This window comes from Electrophorus electricus, chromosome 14 (genome assembly GCF_041902795.1).
Source record: "Electrophorus electricus isolate QZ-2024a chromosome 14, ASM4190279v1, whole genome shotgun sequence".
Classification (NCBI taxonomy): Eukaryota; Metazoa; Chordata; class Actinopteri; order Gymnotiformes; family Gymnotidae; genus Electrophorus; species Electrophorus electricus.
In genome coordinates this window covers 7,221,319-7,242,523 of record NC_137510.1, presented here as the reverse complement: position 1 = coordinate 7,242,523, position 21,205 = coordinate 7,221,319, and the positions used below count along the sequence as shown (strand labels likewise).

General features: G+C 36.9%; 1 protein-coding gene across 10 annotated transcripts in view; it reads right to left on the bottom strand.

Annotated features, from left to right (window-relative positions):
* Nucleotides 1–21,205, bottom strand: part of obscnb (obscurin, cytoskeletal calmodulin and titin-interacting RhoGEF b) — a 98,763-nt gene that overhangs the window by 10,414 nt on the left and 67,144 nt on the right. For 9 of the 10 annotated variants that reach the window (XM_081695858.1, XM_081695857.1, XM_081695863.1 and 6 more), the window contains 21 exons: nucleotides 20,680–20,949; nucleotides 19,181–20,464; nucleotides 18,335–18,616; nucleotides 17,820–17,901; nucleotides 17,293–17,426; nucleotides 16,551–16,748; nucleotides 16,264–16,302; nucleotides 15,947–16,045; nucleotides 15,605–15,823; nucleotides 15,444–15,471; nucleotides 15,224–15,267; nucleotides 14,295–14,411; nucleotides 12,937–12,993; nucleotides 7,733–7,872; nucleotides 5,838–6,038; nucleotides 5,637–5,713; nucleotides 4,583–4,753; nucleotides 3,753–3,912; nucleotides 2,383–2,499; nucleotides 1,983–2,147; nucleotides 32–190 (listed from right to left, as the gene is read on the bottom strand). In XM_081695858.1, coding sequence (XP_081551984.1) covers nucleotides 32–190; nucleotides 1,983–2,147; nucleotides 2,383–2,499; nucleotides 3,753–3,912; nucleotides 4,583–4,753; nucleotides 5,637–5,713; nucleotides 5,838–6,038; nucleotides 7,733–7,872; nucleotides 12,937–12,993; nucleotides 14,295–14,411; nucleotides 15,224–15,267; nucleotides 15,444–15,471; nucleotides 15,605–15,823; nucleotides 15,947–16,045; nucleotides 16,264–16,302; nucleotides 16,551–16,748; nucleotides 17,293–17,426; nucleotides 17,820–17,901; nucleotides 18,335–18,616; nucleotides 19,181–20,464; nucleotides 20,680–20,949 — 4,043 coding nt within the window. The remainder of the gene's footprint in view (nucleotides 1–31; nucleotides 191–1,982; nucleotides 2,148–2,382; nucleotides 2,500–3,752; nucleotides 3,913–4,582; nucleotides 4,754–5,636; nucleotides 5,714–5,837; nucleotides 6,039–7,732; nucleotides 7,873–12,936; nucleotides 12,994–14,294; nucleotides 14,412–15,223; nucleotides 15,268–15,443; nucleotides 15,472–15,604; nucleotides 15,824–15,946; nucleotides 16,046–16,263; nucleotides 16,303–16,550; nucleotides 16,749–17,292; nucleotides 17,427–17,819; nucleotides 17,902–18,334; nucleotides 18,617–19,180; nucleotides 20,465–20,679; nucleotides 20,950–21,205) is intronic. The other variant, XM_081695860.1, reaches the window with a different exon arrangement.

Sequence of the window (21,205 nt, the reverse complement as noted above, 5' to 3'; positions counted from 1 at the left end):
CAATCTACTTAGTCACAGCAACATTTTATACCTTCATCATGTTCTTGAATATGTATGCTTGGGTGTCTGTGTTTGTGTCTCTTTTCTGTTTGCAGATGATAACATAGTTTTTGAAGAGGAAGACATGGCGGTGATGGCCCCTAGAGGAGGTTCTGATTCCTGGAGCACCTTCCCAAACGTTAAAAGGACCCTGCCCAAAAGAACGCAAAACACAGAAATAAGAAATAAGAAATGTTTTACTGTTTGATTTTCTGATTTCTCTTTCAGGCAAAGCACTTTGGAGTTACTTGACAGAATTAAAGCCCTTTAACTACTTCATAGAATAAGTCCGTTTGGGCAATGAACTGAAATCCACTGCCGTGTACATCTCTGAGATGTGTCTTCTCACCTTTCTGCAGTATAATTGTCTGGAATTAAATTGTTCTCTTTAAATGATCTATTGTTCTTGTATAGTTTAGCTGTTTTAGTTATTTGTTTTTCTTCACAGTTTAATTATTACTCCTTAAATTCAGCTGGCATTGCCTTTAATTATGTTTTCGTGCAAGGCTAGCACTAGGTTATTTTGATGGATACTTTTTGGTCTTCTTCCTCAAAAATAAGTTAGCAAAATTTCACCACAATTCTAATAAACACTTCAAAAGTGTTTCATTTTGTTTACATTTACCTGATACATCCAAAGCAACTTACAATTATAACTGAGTACAACTTGAGGGTTTAAGAGGCTTGCTCAAGGAACCAACAATGGCAATGGTAGGGCTTGAACCAGCAAACTTCTAATTACAAGTTAAGTACCTTAACCACTGACCTACTACTGGCATGGTTAAAAGAGTTGTGTCACTTACTGCAGTTGTAAATGTAAGACTAGGAACATCTCAGCACTTTGAGTTGCAGTAAACAAGATAAGGGATAGACTTCCTCTAACTACAAGCCACAATCTCTATGCCTTTGACTACTGGGAGCATGACAGTAGTGTTTACAGAGAAAGTTAATGGCACATACTCTGTTTCAATGATTGCATGTGGGTGGAAAAGGGCAGGTGTAAACTGCAGTTAATGCCAGATCCCAGAAAACAGGTATTTCAAAATAATTTTGTAGCAGTAACCTTGGTTTTGAATTTATAAATGAATACTTTGGTGGAGGTAACACAGTTTTTGGGGGGACAAATCTGTGCACACACCCATTTTATAAATACAAAGATACAAGGAAAAATTGAAAAACTAGTCAGAGGGTATAATAATTTTATTGCATAGTCAAACTATATTTACATAGTAAACAATATAAAATCAAGGCATCTATTATGTATTGCAAAATTCCTTCAACTTTTTCAATATTTAAGAATAAAATATTTTGGAGCAGTGACAGTTCACATGTAAGACCCACCCATAAACTATGACTGTGTAGGTCTTCAGAGTTACTCGGAAAGTCCACTAGAGGTCAATATTGTCCCATATATGATGAGCACCCTCTCCTAACATATACATATCTAGGGTTTCCTAATCCCTACTATTGAATATGCCTAAACCATTCAAGCACTACATAAACTCTTTTAATGCACACATCAGTGATCCCAAAGAACATGGGAATACAAAAACTAAAAAGACTCCTGTAATATCTTATGCTTTCAGTCTCCTATATCAACTTTGTCTCTTGGTACTTCTGCAAGTGATGCAAGGCCAGTGAGCCTACAACTCAAACTGTTTCTTTACTAAAGATTCCTAAATAAAAATGTTCATTACACACCATCAGTGTAATAAATACCCACCCACTTTGTTCCACTTTCTCTCCTCACCATCTTGTTAAGGAGTACACAGTGATCTTGGTGGTTAAAGTCATTAAGTAATGTATACCAAAGCTAGTTTGGGAGTAAAGGTTTCTTTATGATCAAAGAACATGTATAAGAGTGAGTGAGTGTGTGTGTGTGTGTGTGTGTGTGTGTGTGTGTGTGTGTGTGTGTGTGTGTGTGAGTGCCTGTTTGTGTGTACCTGTCTGATGGGCTCTCCCAGAGCTTCCAGATTGGCGGGGTAGTTCTCAATGAGGGAGACATGGTGGGTGTTTTCAGAACGTGTGGGAAGTGAAGAAACCATGCTGTAAGCCTCTTCTAGAAGACAACAGTTCTGTCCATTCCTTGCCTTATTTCTGATTAGTTCCTGCATAATGTATAAAGAAAAGTTCAAATTCAGTTTTCTGATATTTCAAATGTTCATAAAATTGTTTATTACATAATTTAGAAAGTTTTTTCAATTGACCACAAATCTCGCAAGATAACACAAAATTTAAAAACATTAATACACAATCTAATATGGCTGATCAATCTAAAATTGCAATTATGTATAAAAACATGTCAATAACATATAAAATAACTATATTAGATATGATAGCTACCTTCAGGAGGTCTTTGTAATTCTGGATTCTGTCCAGTGGTCTCTGTAGATAACTACTGACACTCAGCACAGGACCTTCTGAAGGGTCAATATCTGCCAACTCTAAATCAGCATAATCCTAGTTTAAAGAAAAGAAAGCAATGAATTTCTTCTTGCTTTATTCGACATTGCTCATTAAAATGATGAACAGGTAGTTTAGGTATGTCTTGCAATACTAAAGACACATGGTGAACCTTTTCCTCTGAATTTATAAGATAAGTTTGAAATGGAGGAATATGTGACAGATACATAATGTTCAGATACATAATGTTCAACAGATACATAATGTTCAGTTGTGGACAACAGATACATAATGTTCAGTTGTGGACAGTAATTAAGTACAAATAATTAGTTAGTGTGGTTATGTACTTTTAAAAAGTATTTGTATCTATATATATATATATTATTTTATTTTTATTTTTTTTTATTACATTTTACTCTCACTCCACTACATTTTAAAGTAAAATATCTTTTACTGCAATGCTTTTTGTTCACAATTGTTACCCTACAGAAACCTGGGTTGTGTAAAACATGCATAAGAATATTAAACATTTTCAAACTAAACCAAACCAGTCACAGTGCCGTGCACTTATTTGGCTACTTTGTCTGATCTGTTTCACTCATATAAAGATAGAAAGCCTGCTACAGCCATACAGCTATGACTTTATGTATTAGAAAAACATCAGCTGGGCCAAACATTGCATTGCCAGGACACTGCATTTCCATTGCAGAAGAAAGACTTATATAAGGTCTTCTTAAAATAAGTAAATACTAAAACATTATAACAACTCATGTTACTTTTGACTGTACTTTTTAATTTTTATATTTAAGTATTACGTATTTGGAATAAATTACTTTAGTACTTTAACCAAAGTAAAATGAATATTAATTCATCAAGTTATCTCTACTTTCACAGAAAAAATGGATTTGAGTACTTGTAGTGTTTTTACACTACAAACTACAAACCCATGCCCAACACTGCATTTGTTGACATAACAGTAAGTGAACATGTACAAACAAACAACTGCAAGTAAACAATTCATGCAGTTTGTGCAAGGAACCTGTCATTTGTGCTGTGCACAGAGCCAAGATAGACTGTACAGTACAAAAAAGGAACTATTGACATTTACCAATTAAATGGTAATATGCCTGGTGAATGCAAGTGTTTTTGAGGAGAAAAACTGGTGGAATAAATGTATTTGTTTTCACCTCATACAAACTCCACAAAGGCCTACAGCTCTTTCTCACACAACACAAACAAAGGCTGGTCTACCAATATCTAAGAGGTGTGGGCAATATACCTTATGTAAGAAGAGTGTTGTATAAACCCACCTTGAAGTACTGGTGGATATCCTTTTCACCACTGGTGACCTGGGCCCGAGCCTGGCCCACAAAGTACTGTAGGTAGTTCTCAAAGCCTTCTGTATTTTTCAAAAAACGCACTGCAACATCATCATCTGTGTCACAGTCCATCAGCCCAGGTAGGAAGGCGCTATAGAACAGAGAAGTAAAAATATTTTATTCTAGTTCTTTTCCAGTGTGTCTGTAGGTTCTCTAATAGTCATTTATATGTGAGAGCAGTGGAAAATGTAACAGTCATTTCATGGAAAGTACTGAACACTTTCCATAATGGTAGCCTACACTAAAAATCAAATAATAATAATAAAGAAAATATTATTATTATTATTATTATTAGAATAAATAAATAAATAAATAGTTCATTTACACACTGCAGAAGAAAGCTATTCTCAAAATTAGAGAAAACATAAAAAAAATTCTAAAATGATAAAACATAATCTGGCAGCAGTGACTTAAATGCTTTCAAATACTTTTACATCTTTCTCTTTCACTTCACTTTCACATAATCTTGAATAAATTAAAACATTTGAATGTTGAACAAATAAACTTATGCCAAGTATAAATATTTCTAAATGTACTACATTTAAAATATTTTCACCCATTATTTTTGCATCTGGACCATAAAGGAAATCATGCTTAATTAAAAAAAAAATCAAAGAGGATTATTATCCTGTAACACTGCTCCCTGAAAAAAAAAAAAAAAAAAAAATTACTCACCCCTCTCCTACAATATTGAATTAAGCTTGAGTGTATTGTATATTGGGTATTTAATCCCTAGTATTTAATGCCTAGAGGCTGTATACCTGCTATGGAAAGTCTTGATGTCACTAATGTTCCGGAAGATGGTCTCCTTTTGACTGGAGATTTCAGATGGGGTGTTCTCACTACCAATATGTGTCAGGTGGTGGGATGTAAGGAATTCCATTTCTCTTACAAACTCTTTCTCACTGCTAATCAGGTCCTGGATGATCTGGCTGCTCACAAACATAAGAGCAAAATAATAATAGATCATTTTGAAAACTGACCAAGAAAGAAGTTGGGTTAACCTCACCTGAATTATAGGTTTCAATTAGCAGCTGCCAAGTTTCTGAGCATGGTAATTTCAATGCTCATTCTGAATTTACAAATTGAATTGAATTTACAAATCATATTCCGAGTGAAGATCTGATAACTGGGTGGAATTTTTATGTCTATATCCAAATATTTCTAGACAGCACCATGCGATTAAATACAAAATAGATTTCAGGTGTGGAGTTGAAAGTTTCTGTTATGAATAAAAAATTGATGCATTGTCAAATGAACATGCCATTTGTGACGCATCCAGGTATTTTAAATCTTTATTTATGATGCACATTGTTTCATTGTACTATTCTTACACAGATATTTAAGCTTTGTTCTTTGTAACCTAACTTATGTCTGTCAAGTAAGTATGTCTTTATGGCTTCAACCTGCCAAGTCTGTGAGTTATAGACATACTGTGGCAAACAAGCAAACCTTGTATCTGGTCAAATAGAAGGAAACACTGCAGGATTGAAGCTACAAAGATGTTTTCCTTTAGCAGTGCCATTTGCCAGGCTTCGGCATGAATTCTGCACTACACTGTAACAGATGAGGAGGATACTGCAGTGCACAAAGGTCATGATTCTAAATCCTCTACTATAGAAGTGGCTTTGTCAGACTGGGAATCTAGGGATGAAGCAAGCCTTATACTGTATGAAACAGATGTTAGCATATGAATGTCTATATTTCTCTTCCTCTTGACATCATAGCATTCCACAGTGTGTGTGTGTGTGTGTGTGTGTGTGTGTGTGTGTGTGTGTGTGTGTGTGTGTGTGTGTGTGTGTGGTTTGGACTCACCAGAGCTTCCTTTTGTATTCTCCCTCAGTGACCTCCTCTCCTGTCGTCTCAGGAACATCACCTGTTTCTGCAGAAAGCTACAGCACAACCCAGACAGCTATAATCTATATTTTGAGCTTATTTTTCACATACAGTAATCATGACCCAAACAGGAAGTGATCACTCTGCTGAAAAGCATGACCTGGGTTGACTAAGACACACCTTCAATTTCTTATGAAGATACGCTGGGGAAACCCATCCTTGGCGTGAGGGTGTAGTTTTAGTGGGCTTAGTACGAACAAGCCATTTGAGAGGATGAGCTGAGTCCAGAACCTCCACATATTGTCCCTCCTTTAAAGTGATGCTCTCCTTACTCAACCCCATGGGGTTGTAGTCTGCTGTAGCCACATAGATATCAAACACCTGCACAGAAAATATTTTCAGCCAACTATTTCAGGCAACGGTCGGAATAAAAGAGTGGATAAATTACAAACTATCTCCATGATCAGTTAAAAGCATTTCAGCAGTAATTAAATGTGTAATAAAAAAAGTACATTACATAATTATTCTCTGGGTTCTAAAGATGTGCTGAAATACAACAACACAAAGCAAATTACAAATATGTGTAGTCATTAATAAACACTAGATGTGTTTATGTACTACATTCTGTAAGTATTTGGGTAGTAACAATTTTGTTTTGTTTTTTTGTAGTCTTGCGAGTCACGTGGTTTGGCCGCCACGTGCAGTGGGAGGGCTGTTTGTAACCACAACTGCACCTTGTTCATCTCAATGTATATAAACCCGTGTTAAAATGTGCAGGGTGTTGGTTATTGTCATCTTAATGTCTGAATGTAACGTGTTTATGTTAGATGTATTCTTGTGTATCGTGTTTGTTTAACCTCACTCGTTTCAAGTCCATGTTTATCATTTGTAATATGTGAGTGCTGCTGTGGTTTATGTTAATAAATGTTCGACCCATGTTACACATATGACCATATGACACATGTATAAACAATAACACAATAACCACTTATGGTCTACAACTAGCTGTTCATTTCTTTCTTGATCAGAGAAATTAGAACATCACTTTAAAAAAGTGCTAACGTGACAAAGGCTGAAGGCAGCCACCTTACACAGGGTGCACAGGAGGTAAATGTGAGCTCTGACCAAAGACCAAGCTCCCTGGCATAGCAGCAAGAGCACCCATTTAACCTTCCTAAGTGACAGTCTCCATCACACCATCCTCCCCTTCAGAGAGTGACGGTCTTCATCATAACCCCTTCACCTGTGCGTGACACTGTCCACATGTCCCTCTGCACACAACTACCCTTTCCATCAGGGCCACACTCCATTACATAACAAAAGTGCTGACAACTAGACTTGATCCCAGATTCCACCTTCAGGTTGAAATTTTGAATAAATCAATCACATCTCTTTACACCAATGACAGTATTTCTAATATTGACTCTGTTAAACTATTAACTTAATAAAGCTTATGGATGACACCACTCTGGTTAGACTTATCTCTAACAATGATCGATCTACATACCAGAAGAAAGTAAGGCATCTGATATCATGGTCAATCTAGAACTGAACACCCAAAAAAAGCTGTGGAGATGACCACTGTTTTCGAAAAAGCCCAAGCCTCTGGTGAGTCTTAATATTCATGGATCCACAGTTAGAAAAGCCAAGTCTTGTAAAAATCTGAGCACCAGCATTCAGCAGACTGTCAAATGGTACAAAACAGCACCACAGTTATGAAGTAGGCACAATTTCCTGCGACTGCTTGTAACTGTTATGCTGTGTCTGTCCCATGTGAGATATTAATCTCAAATTGGACAGACACCATCCTAAATCTCAAATGGTGTATGTGTGTGTGGGTATGTGTGTGAGTGTGCTGCTTCTATACTGCAATAATAGAATCCATCATCCATCCCTCATATTTGTCTGGTTGAGTGTTATATTTTCATACACTGCGTAAACTGCAGTGAGGTGTGTGGTGCGCAGAGAAGATCACCAGTTGCCAGCTCTCTGCCCTTGAAAACCTCTAATCATCTATGATGAAAACGAAGGCAGGGATAATCATGGCCGACCCCTTACAAACATTCAGATTTTACCTCTCCCCTGGCATCACCCTCATCTGACTCTGAAGAAGAGTCTGCGATGAGTGAAGGAGGGCGTGAGCGTCCATGATGCGGTGATGGAGATGGAGTTTTAGTCTCATCATCACTATCAGCGACTGGCACCCGTAATGAAGCTGAAAAGAGGGACAAAGAGGGGAGGGAGGGAGGGAAGAGAGGGAGAGAGCATGAGACAAACAACATCTGGTTATAAGACCCGAATCTCACAAATTAAGTATACTACAGTAAATTCATTGAAAAATAATGACTAATTTTACCTCTAATTTTACCGCTTTATTTGTTATTTTTAAACTGTCAATGATTAGACAGCAAGAAATATACTTAAAGATCAATTTACATTTTTGTTTTTCTGAATTGTTTTTGGTGCTATATTCCTATTGTAGGGTGACACTCCATCTAAAGCACTATACTGTGTGTACAATTATTAGGCAAACTGTATTTTTGAGAATTCATTTTATTATTGAACAGCTACAGTGCTCCTCATCAACGCAAAATGTTAATAAACCCCAAACCTGAATATTTAAGAAAGTAAAAGTGAGGTTTTGGCTTTAAGAAAATCTGTGTGTGCATAATTATTGGGCAACTATTAGTGTGCAACTAAATGAGAGAGAAAAAAATGAATTTTTCCTATCTCACTTGTTGATTTTCATCTGTTAAAGTGAAAATAATAAACTTTAACAAATAAACATTTCTGACATTTCAAAAAAACCAAAAACAAAAACAGAAAACAGTGACCAATATAGCCACCCTTCTTTTCAATAACAGTCATAAACCTTCCATCCATGGAGTCTGTCAGTTTCTTAATCTGTTGACAATCAACTTCCAGCACAGCCTCCCAGACACTGTACAGAGAGCTGTACTCTTTTCCTTCACTGTAAATCTCCTGTTTAAAAAGGGCCAACATGTTCTAAATAGGGTTTAGGTCAGGTGAGAAAGGGGGCAATGTTATTATTCTTTCATCTTTAAGGCATGTGATAGAACTTTGTCCTGCATAAAAATCATGGTCTTCTTGAAAGATGCAGACTTCTTCCTGTACCACAGCTTGAAGAAAGTATCTTCTAAAAACTGGCAATAGGTTTGGGAGTTGATTTTGACTCCATCTTCAACCGGAAAAGTTCCAACTAGCACATCTTTAATAATACCAGACCATAGAAGTACCCCACCTCCACCTTGTTGGCATCTGAGTCCATGGGCCTATCCATCTGGCCCATCAATAGTCACTCTTGTCTCATCAGTCCATAAAACATTTGAAAAATCTTCAGATATTTCTTGGCTGCCACCATATGTGTCTGTATGTTCAGTGGTGGTTGGGTTTCAGCTTTCCTTAACTTGGCCATTTCTCTGAGTACTGAACACCTTGTATTTCTGGACACTCCAGGTAGGTTGCAGTTCTGGAATATGCCAGCACTGGAGGATAATGGGTTCCTGGGCGCTTCACCTTTGATTCTTGTCAAATCTTTGACAGTTAATTTGCATCTTTTTTTCTGAACACGTTTCTTGTAACCCTGTTGACTATTTGCAACAAGACATTTGATGAGTGTAACAACACCCCAATATGTTTTAAGAGTGCTGCATCCATTTGAAAGGCTTTTTACAATTTTGACTTTCAGAGTCAGATAATTTTTTTTTTTTAAACGAACTTGCCTAATTAATTATGCACACCTTGATATTGGGTGTTGATATCCTTAGGCCACACCCTCCCTCATTACACACATACATACCATCTGATATGTTTAAATCCAATAAGCATTCAAGTTTATATAGCTTGGAGTTGGAAAATCTGCATAAAAATTATGATATGATCAAAATACTCTCTTGCCTAATAACACTAGACAACAAATTTTTACAAAAGCCATGCTTCTGAGATAAATCTAGCCCATTTTAATTAATTTGAAGGTGCTGAGCACGAATTTGACAATTGAAATGCTGACTTGGCTACCATTTCTTAGAAATTCACAGTTTTTTATGCATTAGGAAAATTATGAAATAACATATACTGTAACAGAAGTCCTGTCTATTTGTGACTATGCCTGTCATTTGTGGACCTGCTCAGGATCATCTCTGCTTAGCTCTAACTGCAGATGCTGCTTTCGATACAATGTCACTCGTACATTTTCCTGAAGAAGATTCCATTGCTGAAGTCTTGAGCCTAGTAATTCTGCTTTGCTCTTGGACAGCTGCAGATCATGAACGAGATCGTTCAGTTCTTCCTGCATTATTCTGTGTGGCGTAGATGATGCACTTTGACTGAAGTCAGGACCAGTTTCTTGATGATCATCCCACGTTGAAGGTCCATGAAACTCCAGTGTCATTTCGTCTCCATCATCATCGTCTGAAGGATCATTAGAAACCTCTGCCCGAAGTTTGGGAACAGGAAGTCCTTCACCATGCAGAACAGGTCAGATAGCAGAAGGTATATTTGGATACGCTATTGCCCACTTCATCTTCTTTGTAATGCCTCCAGAAACAAGAGGCACCATACAGAAGTAGTAGTCAGTTATGCGATTGCTAGGCTCCCTCCAAACCATCAGAACGGCAAAGGGCATCGACTTTCTTTTTCCATTCATCCACTGTGACAGATTTGTTGCACACATACAACAACATATGTGTGGGGCCCAGGACTTGTCCTGGTCACCGATCTTGTATCCAAAATAGAGATGATATGCCTTCTTCACTTTTGCATTAGAAGCAATGTCCTTCTTCTGATTTGCAAAAGTCACTTCCCCACAAATGTAACAAAATTGTTCGCAATATTAATACAGTTACGAGGCATTGATAATTGTTGATTGACACTATCTGAATCACTTCAGTAGTGTTTATAATGCAGCTGGAATTACATTTAACCTAATGCAGCTGAATTTACATCTAACATGAAGTTTAGCACAAGAAGTAACAGGAATAAATCACTCGTCCTATGGTGTCTTGCTTTATATATCTCCCTATTGTGTAATCTTATGTCAGTGATTGCATAATCTTACGTCAGACAGTGATGCAATAGACCTTCCTGGGTATGACCATCATTATCTGATACAATATGATGCAATATTTTTCAGGATTTTGAAATATTAAAAATTTTCATCTTATATCATTAAGAATTGCACCTTATTAACTCAGAAGCATTTTTGTTGTTGTCCAGTGAATTGTGCACAGTGTAATTGTACATATTGCTTTATCACAAAATTTTAATTATTTAAAAACCCCTGGACCATTTACAGTGAACTCCAGAAATATTGGCACCCTTCATGAAAATAAGCAAAAATATTTATAAAATATAGATAATATGCCCAATTATTGTATTTTTTCACAAATGTTTGGAGAAATTGCTAACTATTCATTCAATAAAAATTATTCCTGCAGAATGGTGTTTTGTCTTCAGAATAGTTTATTCTCAAAATCATATGTGGCAAGATTATTGAATGCTATAATTAAAAACAAAGTAATGTGTGTCATTGGCAAAAATTTATCCCTTTGTCAAAAAAAACAAAAAACAAAGCTTAATTGATAAAAAAAAAAAGCTGTTGAGCTGCACAGATTGGGGAATGACTACAAAAAAAAGGTCAGCAGTTGAAATTACCAGTAAGCAAAATCAGAGCCAAACTTTTTAGCTTTTTAGATGTGTTCCAAGAAAGAAGCTCTTCAAGACACAAAACACAGCATCTGAACTTTTCCATGCAACATTGAAATTACAACTGGAATTGTGTGCTGTGGTCAGATGACATAAAACTGCGCTTTCTGGTCATGCACACCAATGTCATGTTTGGCAAAAGGGGGCAGAGTACAAAGAATAGTACTTCATACCCACTGTAAAATATGGTGCTTTAATGCTTTGATCCAGGGGCTATTGTTAAGGTCAGTGGCATAATGAATTCCTTTCAATACCAGAACATTTTTAACTGAAAACCTGGTTCCCTCTGCCAGAAGGCTAAAACTGAGCTGTACTTGGGTCTTTCAACAAGACAGTGATCCAAAGCACATGTCATAATACACAAAGGCATAGTTGCAGCAACACAGACACAATAGCTCTCAGTCTCGCAATAGCCCTCTCAGTCTTCAGATTTGAACCCCTCTGAAAGTCAGTGGTCTCAACTGAAGAGGGCAGGTCACAAGAGAATGCAAGAATCTCAATGAGTTGGAAATGCTCTGCATGGAAGAGTAGTCCACAATTCCTTCAAAAGAATTCTCCAACACCACAGAATGAGGCTGAGCGCTTTCATTCTTGCTAGGGGAGGTACCACGAAATACTAAAATTTGGGGTGCCAATATTTTTAGAATCTGCATTTTTATTGTTCCAAACTTTTTTCCAAAAACCAATTTTACTGTAAAAGCATGAACCTTACCCATTTGGTTTAAGCCCAAAATATCACTAATTGCATGTGTGGTTCTTTTTATATGTAAATTTTAGTTCACATTTTTGTGAAGGGTGCCAATATTTCTGAACTTGACTGTAAACAGCTATCATTTCAAGATAATGATGTAATAGTGAGTCTTCATTACAGATCTGCACTGGGTGAAAGTAAAAATTAATCACTCCTATTTATTAATGACTGTTAATTCTTTAGTGAAGGTCTAAAACAGTTATCATTAATAGTAATAATAATAATAATAATAGTCACAGAATGCTCCCCTTCTCACTGTTCACGTGGTACGGCCCGTCGCGTGCAGTGGGAGTTCACACACTCTCTTGTTTGTAACCACGCCATTGTTATTAGCACACACCTGCAAATGGTGAGTGCCATTGTGTTTCTCGTTCGTATTGTGTGTCGTCATTGTCGACGTCGAGGGTGTATGTGTGTCCTGCTGCTTGCCCTGCGGCACTCGGGCCATTACAATAATAATAATAATAATAACAACCTGTTCTAAAAATCTTATTTTTAAGTCGATTTCAGTGCTGGACTTTGCCTTTTTTAAATTCATTACTGTTCATGAATAGTCTAGACAATGTGTAAAACTTTGGCTCTGCCAGAATGATGTACTGATCTAAAATACTCCCCATTCCCCCTTGTTTCAAATGGCCTCTAGTGAATGCTTGGTTTTGCTTGGTTTCTATGATTATCCAAATATTAACCCTATATCAATAGACAGCTTTATAATGGAGTAATTTATACATTATTTATAGCAAAGCCAAGTGGGAATGTGGTTAGAAATTGACTGTTCTAACTGTGGGGTCTGTGGATACATACTGGTTACTCTGGGCCATGATTTCATCCACTGGAGCACTCGATGGTTCTGTAAGCTGTCTGAATAACAAATTGATGCTTTAGTGAGTACTTGGTTTCAGCTGGTGTGGGAATGTATGGAGTGGTAGTGAAGGTATGGCTGATGAGATGGGGAGTAATCAAAAAACAAGTGATAGAGTTTCCTGAGAGTGCTTATTAGGGGTTGGATTATACAGAGACTGTTAAAAAGGGGGAAATGGGGTCACCTACTTTAAAATGATCATACCAACAACATTTCCTTAAAAGGGTTAATGAGTGTTTATAGCATAGCTGCCTCTGCAAGCATATGTATGAACTAAAATCTTTGACTGTTATACTAACTTCTAGATACATAAAACAATACTTGGATTTCACTGTTCAAAATTATTATCTTACAGCCAGTTATGTCAGTTATGTAAGCATGGAGCTTATTTTTATTCATATTACTGGAATAAAACTCTTTGCCATATTCTATTCTAAAGGACAAATCAGTGTTTTATAAAGCAATATTTATTTTTAGGCATGTTTCCTAAAATTTTGTTTGGAAACTCCACTCATTGCACTGTTAATGAACACATATGCAAATGAGATCATCTGGACTGCACACATTCACAAGCATTATAAAACATACAGGCTGTTTTGAGTGAGTGTTAAGATGAGTCTGAAATCGCATTCTATGCCACATAGGACAAATGTCCTCTACAGAACACTAACACTAACACTTTCAGTGAATTTATTATGGAATCCTGGTTCTTTTAAGTGTACTGGATTATGCTGTTTGCAATGAGAACATACAAAATGCACACACATCATAAAAAAGTGTAATTTAGAATTGCAAGATTTCAGATATGGCCTTATAAATCCACAAACATTTACACATATACCATACATCAACACTTTCATATGTACCATGCAACATTTATATACTTATCTTAGTTTGCCTTCTATAAGGCAAAAAGCACAAAATCTTAGAAGATAGCTTTAGCATTAAATGTATCACTAAGTAAAAGTAATAACATTTTGGGTACATATAATGTATAGTTTGGAAATTATATCCTAAAGAAACAGCTTGATTTGACAGCTGAGGATATTATATCTAATGAGTGACTATATAGTAATAATTTAAATTTAATGTTTCCAATATGAACTCCTCACCCCAAATATTACATGATATTACATGATATTGTCTAAGAAATTCTGAGAGGGTTGGGTGGCATCAAAAACACTGTATCAGTTAAGATCTGCCCATTTGTACTTTTCAGATTTTTATTACATAAAGATGTTTTACAACTAATAGTTTATTTATTCTCAGCAAACATCAGCACTGCAATGTTATCACTTACCTTGTGTGATCTTGGCAGATACCATCTCAGTAATTTGGGAAGTGAGTTTCTGTAAAAACTCTGGTTCTGTTAGAACTCTTGTGTCTATGCCACCCAGATAAGGAATTTTAGCCTCTCCTGAAAGGTGGTGAAATATTTGTGCATTAGTATGTCACCGGTGTTGATAAAGAAGTACCATTTACTTTGTTCCAAGCAAATTTGAAATATGCACATAAGAACAGAAGGGTTACAGCAAAATGTGTTAAGATGGCAATTCTACTTCTGCTATTCTATAAGAATTCTTCAGAACACTTTTATTATATTCAGTTCTTAAAGCAGTAGCATAACAGGCACCACCAAACTTTACTTGAATTGTTTGCATGTCTTTGTCCCGATCTTTTGTCCTTGTAAAATTGTTTGCTTTGTAAACCTTGGTACAGTCTAGTAATTTCAACTGTAGCACTAAGAATTAGATAGTAGAGTGAGCATTACTTTTGAAACACTCTCCACCAAAATGCCATATATAAATGACAATGTGAAACAGCACATTGATACACTGTACTCAATTTGTACTTATCTGATTGCACTGATACTCCACCTTCCAGTATGTCAGTTTACAGTATCAATAGTGTACAGTATTACACACTGTTACACAGTATATTACACTGTGCTTAATGTTACAGCTACATTGTAACAGTAATGGTTTAAAGTGTAGCCCAGAAATCAGACACCTCTCATTTTTCGGATGAAACAACCTGTTCTTAATATGTACAAATTAATATAGCATGGCAATCTTATGACTCTTTTACCTTCATAAAGTACCTTCATTGGTTCACTAAGATCTGATTGTCTGTGGATAAAAAGTACTATGTGCTATCTTGTACACTAGTTTGAAATTTAAGCTGTTTGGACAGGCACTAAATTATACCATAATAGATATTTATTCTTGCCTTTGTTCTCTTCATCTGGTGGGCTGATTTTAATTCCAAAAGCCCTATAAAACAACATATATAACATACCTAATAATAATATACATATATAAACAAGTATATTATTTTACATTTTTTTATGATAAATGATACAATAGTATGGCTATTTCATGTTTGGATGAGTGACATTACCAGTTAAAGGTGTCATCTTTTCATAATACATTACAGTTCATAAACTTACTGTGGTGTAACTTTGCTTTCAGGTCCAGCTGTAAAAAACATTTATAATGTGTGAACACCCAATTTTATATAAAATTATAGTTCAAATAGTAGATCTTTACTTCAAATGGTAAAATAAAACATTCAAACAATAGAAGAAATAAACGATGAGGAGTTTCTGACCCTGTTCCACATCCAGGCGAGCCGTGTTGACGCACTGGCCAGCACGGTTGGTGGCAATGCATGTATACATGCCACTGTGCTCCTTCCCTACATCCATCAGGATCAGGCTGTGTTGGCACCCTGAACTGGCCACCGTGTATCCAGGTGTTTCTGATTTTATCCAAACAACGTCTTTCATAGGCTCTTCCTTCAGCCAGTTAATGGAGGGAGTTGGAGAGCCTGTATGTGTTAAAAAATTAGCTTCTAATCTCATTTGAATACTTAAAGACAGAGTTAAATGTTGTTTCATAACAGTTACACAATATTAATAGGCATTCTGAACACAGATTCTTCATCCAGCACCTTCCACTTTGACTGACAGCGTGATGCAGGCTCCCTGTTTCACTGTCCTGTTGCAAAATCTCTCCAGAAAACGAGGGGGCACCAGAGGTTCTTTTGACTCTAAAGCAATGTTGAACATTTGATGGACATCTTTATTCAATTTAATTTGTAAACTTTTAACATATATATATATATATATAGTTATAAAAAACAATCATATTTTGTACAGTTGCTTTATGCAACAACCTTTTTTTATATTTGACAATTTAAATGCAAGTCAGAAATTTGGCCAAATAACTTATTGCCATATCTGAAATCGAAGTAACTTCTATCTGTACCTCTGATTTTTACATGCTCAGGTATGCGCTGCCCAGGACCTGACACAAAAAAAAAAAAAAAACATTAACAAGAAGTTAATAAAACCATAAGACAAGTTTCATTTTTATGATTTTAAGGGGTCTAATTTTAAATAAATAAAAATACTGTTAACAGAAAACAAATCATGGGTGGTTCTTAAGACAATGCATTTTGACAATTTGACATACATTGTGTAATTGACTAAAGACATCTTAAAAACAGGTATTCCTATATGTCAACCTATGCCACATGCTCTAGGTCTCCTTACCGAATACAATCATACGAGCAGAGGAGTACGCAGAGCCGGCTGCATTGCTGATGTAGGTGGAATACTCCCCACTATCTTCGGAATTAACCTCTACAATCTCCAGACTGTAAATGTCTCTCTCTGTTGAAACTAAAACCCTGTCAGATGGCTGCAGTGGTGTCCCATCTTTGAACCAATAAACTCTTGGTGTAGGGAATCCTGTAAAATCAATTTAACCAATTAAGTGCAGCTCAAAAATTGCTATGTAAAATACTGCTCCTTTCCACATAGGTAATTGATATGTTGAAAAGTTGTTGCAGCCCCATTTTTACAGATGTAACATTAAGTGCAAACTATAATAAAGGCTGACAGTGTCATACTATATGCTTTTATCATTTAAAGAATTATTAACAAAAAAGATTTTAAAATGCACACCAATCCTTCCAGTTTCTGCAGAAGTGTGGAATGAATGGACACAGACAAACACTTGTGTCATCATTAGTTCAATATTGCTTTCACCTATTTATTGTTTTAGAGTACATAGGATGGTTGAACTTGTCTTGACTTTAATCACTTAATGTGACACGTGCCATTGCATGTACTGTGTGATTTATATGTTCAGCTTGTTTTTTGACTGAAAGGGTCGGTGTGTAAAATTTTCAATATACTTGGTAAAAATGGTTAAAATCTCAAAATGTATATAATGTACATAATTGGACATGGTTGTAAGTTCAGAAGAGCTGTGTTTTCAAATATTTCTGACCTTTGACTCTGACACTCATCTTGGCATTGGGTGCTCCAGGACTTAAGTACAGGTCATGTAACTCATCCACCACTTGAGGGAGCTGTTCATCCTCCAACACTGATTCAAAGGCTTCTGTGTCTCTGTGCTCAGAACTAGGTGGGGCAATAAACCAACATGCTATGAATCACTTAGGTTTGGAGGAGCAATATAACTTATTAAGAAAAATATAAATACACAGCCATTATAACTGTTAGCATGGTTGAATTTTCTAAATATAGGTAAAGTTATAATGTTTTTATCATAAACCGTACATATGTATATGGCACAAAATGACAGTGCCATTGTTATTGGGCATATGTTGGCACGAGTAACAGAGTCAATTACAGGAAAGGTTTTGGTAGCATACCTCTGGAACCTACTCTAATAAAAACAGACATGACTTCCAAATTATTATATAGGACAACTGTAAACACAACACTTAACTATCATTCATTCATTGTTAAGTCTTGAAGGGTTACTGTAGTGATGATGTAGCTTGTTTTTACCTGGATATGTATCCTTTAGCACTGACGTAGGAAGATGTTTCCGTGGCATCAGCTGCAGTGTCATAGTCTGAGCTGCACGACACTGCAAATATAACATGCATGTACATATTTAGAATATCATTGTGCTTTCTACCACAGATTGAAATACATAATACATTTATAGATATAATTTAGAGCTTTAAATCATTTATAAAATTCATATTTGCATGTATATCAGTTTGGGTTTTTTAACACACTTGAGACAAATTTGTAATTGGGTGAGGCAAATTATAGTCAAAGAGAAAATAACTCTTATTAGTAATTCAAGTACAAGAAACATTGACTCTTTTTTTATGTCAATGCAATTTTCATCTGAAAAACCCATGCATAAACAAGACAATGGTAATTTATTGCTGATGCACTGGTAAAAGAAAGTGGCAGCTCAGTTGGAATAGCAGATATCCAGACATAGTTCTGTCCACTGTTTCCACCTGGACTGAGTGCCTGCTAAGTTAGAATTTTAGCAGTGTACTCACTTTCCACCCTAAGCTCTGTCTTGCTGGAAGCGATGCCACTGTCATTCTCAGCCACACAGCGGTACACGCCCATATCAAATGGCCGCACAGCTGTAATGATTAACTGATGGCAGCCCTCCTGGTCTTCATTGATCATATAGTGGTCATCTTCTTCTATTATTTTCCCATCTTTGAACCACCGTACACTGGGAGGGGGTTTGCCGATGATCACACAGTCAAAGCTGACTGGATATCCATCAGGGACATCCTGGCTTTGGAGCTGTGTCAAGAAGACTGGTGCTGCTGTTATTCCCCAAGGACAGTGGTTGAGATAAAGGGGGAGTGGAAAACATGACAAAAGGTTGCAACGCACCAGCCGAAGCTGCCCAAAACGCTTCATGCAACAGATAACTTTGAAGTAAATTACATCAGAAGTGGGCAGTAACACGCTACATTTACTCCATTATATTTACTTAAGTAAATTTTTGAACAAATTGTACTTTTAAGAGCTGTTTTAAAAGAGGGTACTATACACTCTCACTCGAGTACATTTGTACATTTTGTTATAGTTGTAATCATTTTTACCTTTTGTACATTTGGCCACAACCTGTCAAGTGTGGGAGGGTTATTGAAATCCCTAAAGATGTGTCACTGCTCTGCTTCAGTATTAGACAACTGGACAGTGTACAGGCAACTGGACAGTCTACTATAATTAACAAGCATTTAATCATGCTCAGACAGAACTACTTCAAATTCATGGACATATCAAGGTATAATAAATTGCAATCAAGTGTATCCTATTATTTAATAGTGACACTATTATTTAATAGTGACAAGGCAAGAAACAAAGAAATAAATCAATCGTACCAGGGGCTCCAGTCATAAAAGCAGGTAGTTGTCGATCTTGAGTTGGGGTTTGGGAGCCATCTTGGGTGAAGCTCATCTTCATGATACGTAACTCGATCTTAGCTCCTGCTTCAAGAATAGTGGTTTCTACAGGCACTCCTTGTTGTGTAAACATCTGCTGGAAACGCTGCGATGCAACTTCAGCCTCAGAGCGGGTGTCAAAGCGAATATAGATGTATCGGTCATCCTCACGATATGAGTGTGGGTCAGGTGGCTGCAAGTCACCCTCATCAGCACTGATAAAAGACTCCTCCTCCACATCTGGTGGGAGACGAGTACGTAGCAGCCTTCGCAGTCTCTTGCTTGCCTGTCTTAACGATTCATCCATCTCACTGCCTGAGGAGCTCTCAGGTTCACTGTCAGCACTATACCCCACAGTTAGTGGCCTGCAACCAGATGATTCTCGCAACGACTCTACCGTGACCTTTCCACTGTGGGTGACAGTGCCAAATTTGTTTGTGACCTCACAAGTGTATACACCAGTGTCTTTGGTGGTAGCAGCTGTCACAATCAGAGAGCAAGTGCCATCATTGTAGATGTCAATATGGTAGTGCTTGCCATCTGTAAGGGACTCACCATCTTTCAGCCAACGAACCTTTTCTGGCTTCCCTTCTGTCACACATTCAAGATGAATTGTTCCATTAGGCTCTTTGGTCTGGTCCTTAAATATTTCTCTGAAGGTAGGTCGCATGTCCTTTCTGGCCTTATAGCCTTTAAATGCTGCCTGAATCTTGATAGCTGCTTCTTGCTGCTCTGACTCATCATCCTTTTTAACCTCCATAAGTGTTTCTACTGTTTTCTGCTGCAATGATTCCTCAGTCATTTGGAAATGTTTGTACAACTTCTTGGATGCAGTGGTTCCACTTTCACCTTCCAATGTGAAACCTGATTTGCTGCTCTTCTTGAGGTAGGATACCAAACTTGAAGTTTCGCTGACTGACTCATCATCAGAGCTTGTGTAAAGATGTGGCCCGGGTTTGACACTAGGGCTAAATTCACTAGGTCTCTCCTTCCCTTTAATCTGCTCTTTCTCCAACCCTTTACCTTTCTGGTCTGGTGCCTTTTCTTTTCCATCTTCTTCTGGCAGCTCAGAGATTGAATCCAGTGTGGGTTCCCTGCTCATCCTGCGCCTCTTAGCTACAGACTCCCATAAAGCATGTAAATCACCCTCTAAGGCAGACTCAGGTGGCAGACCAGGTTGACCACCCTCCTCTCCCTCAAGCTGACAAACTGCTGTATCATCTCCTGTAAACAAGTATGGCATCATGCATCAGTCTTACCTACAAACTGGGTGTGGATATTAATTTTTCTTTACTGGTCTATGACAAATAGCAAACAGACACTGTACTGAAATTACGAAGATGACTATTATTTAGTTTCTATAAGCTGTAAAAGTTGCAGGTACTGTGGCAATCAAAGTCCACATTAAAACAAAAACAAAATGTAAAAAAAGGGAGTACCTTCAAGATTAAGGCTGATTGAAGTTTTGGCATCCTCTGTTGCGACACATGTATAGATACCCTGATCAGCAAACTGGAAATCCTTAATGAGCAAAATCTGGGATTTGCCTTCTGTTAGCATCTGGAACTTGGCTCCCATCTCAGTCTCTTGGTTGTCTTTCAGCCATATGACTGACCTGTTCTCAGAAGATATCTCACATTCCAGACGAATCATCTTACCCTTTTGGAGCTTAGAGCACGTTAACTTTCTGATCACAGTCACTGGTACATCTGAAGATCAAAATAAAAATTAAAGATACAACTTAAGACCCAAATGTCCCCTACACATTACATTTCCATACTGTGGATCTGTAAGTGCCACTATAGGATAAGTAACTTCAGAAGCAACCAGTTAAGTACTCATTCCATGAGAAGATCAGCAACACATCAACATATAGTGGTCTAGTTGAGAATGTGTAAAGGCAATGAGTTAACATTTTTCCCCCCCTCTCGCACTACAAGCCGGGGTTATGCATTCATTTGTGAG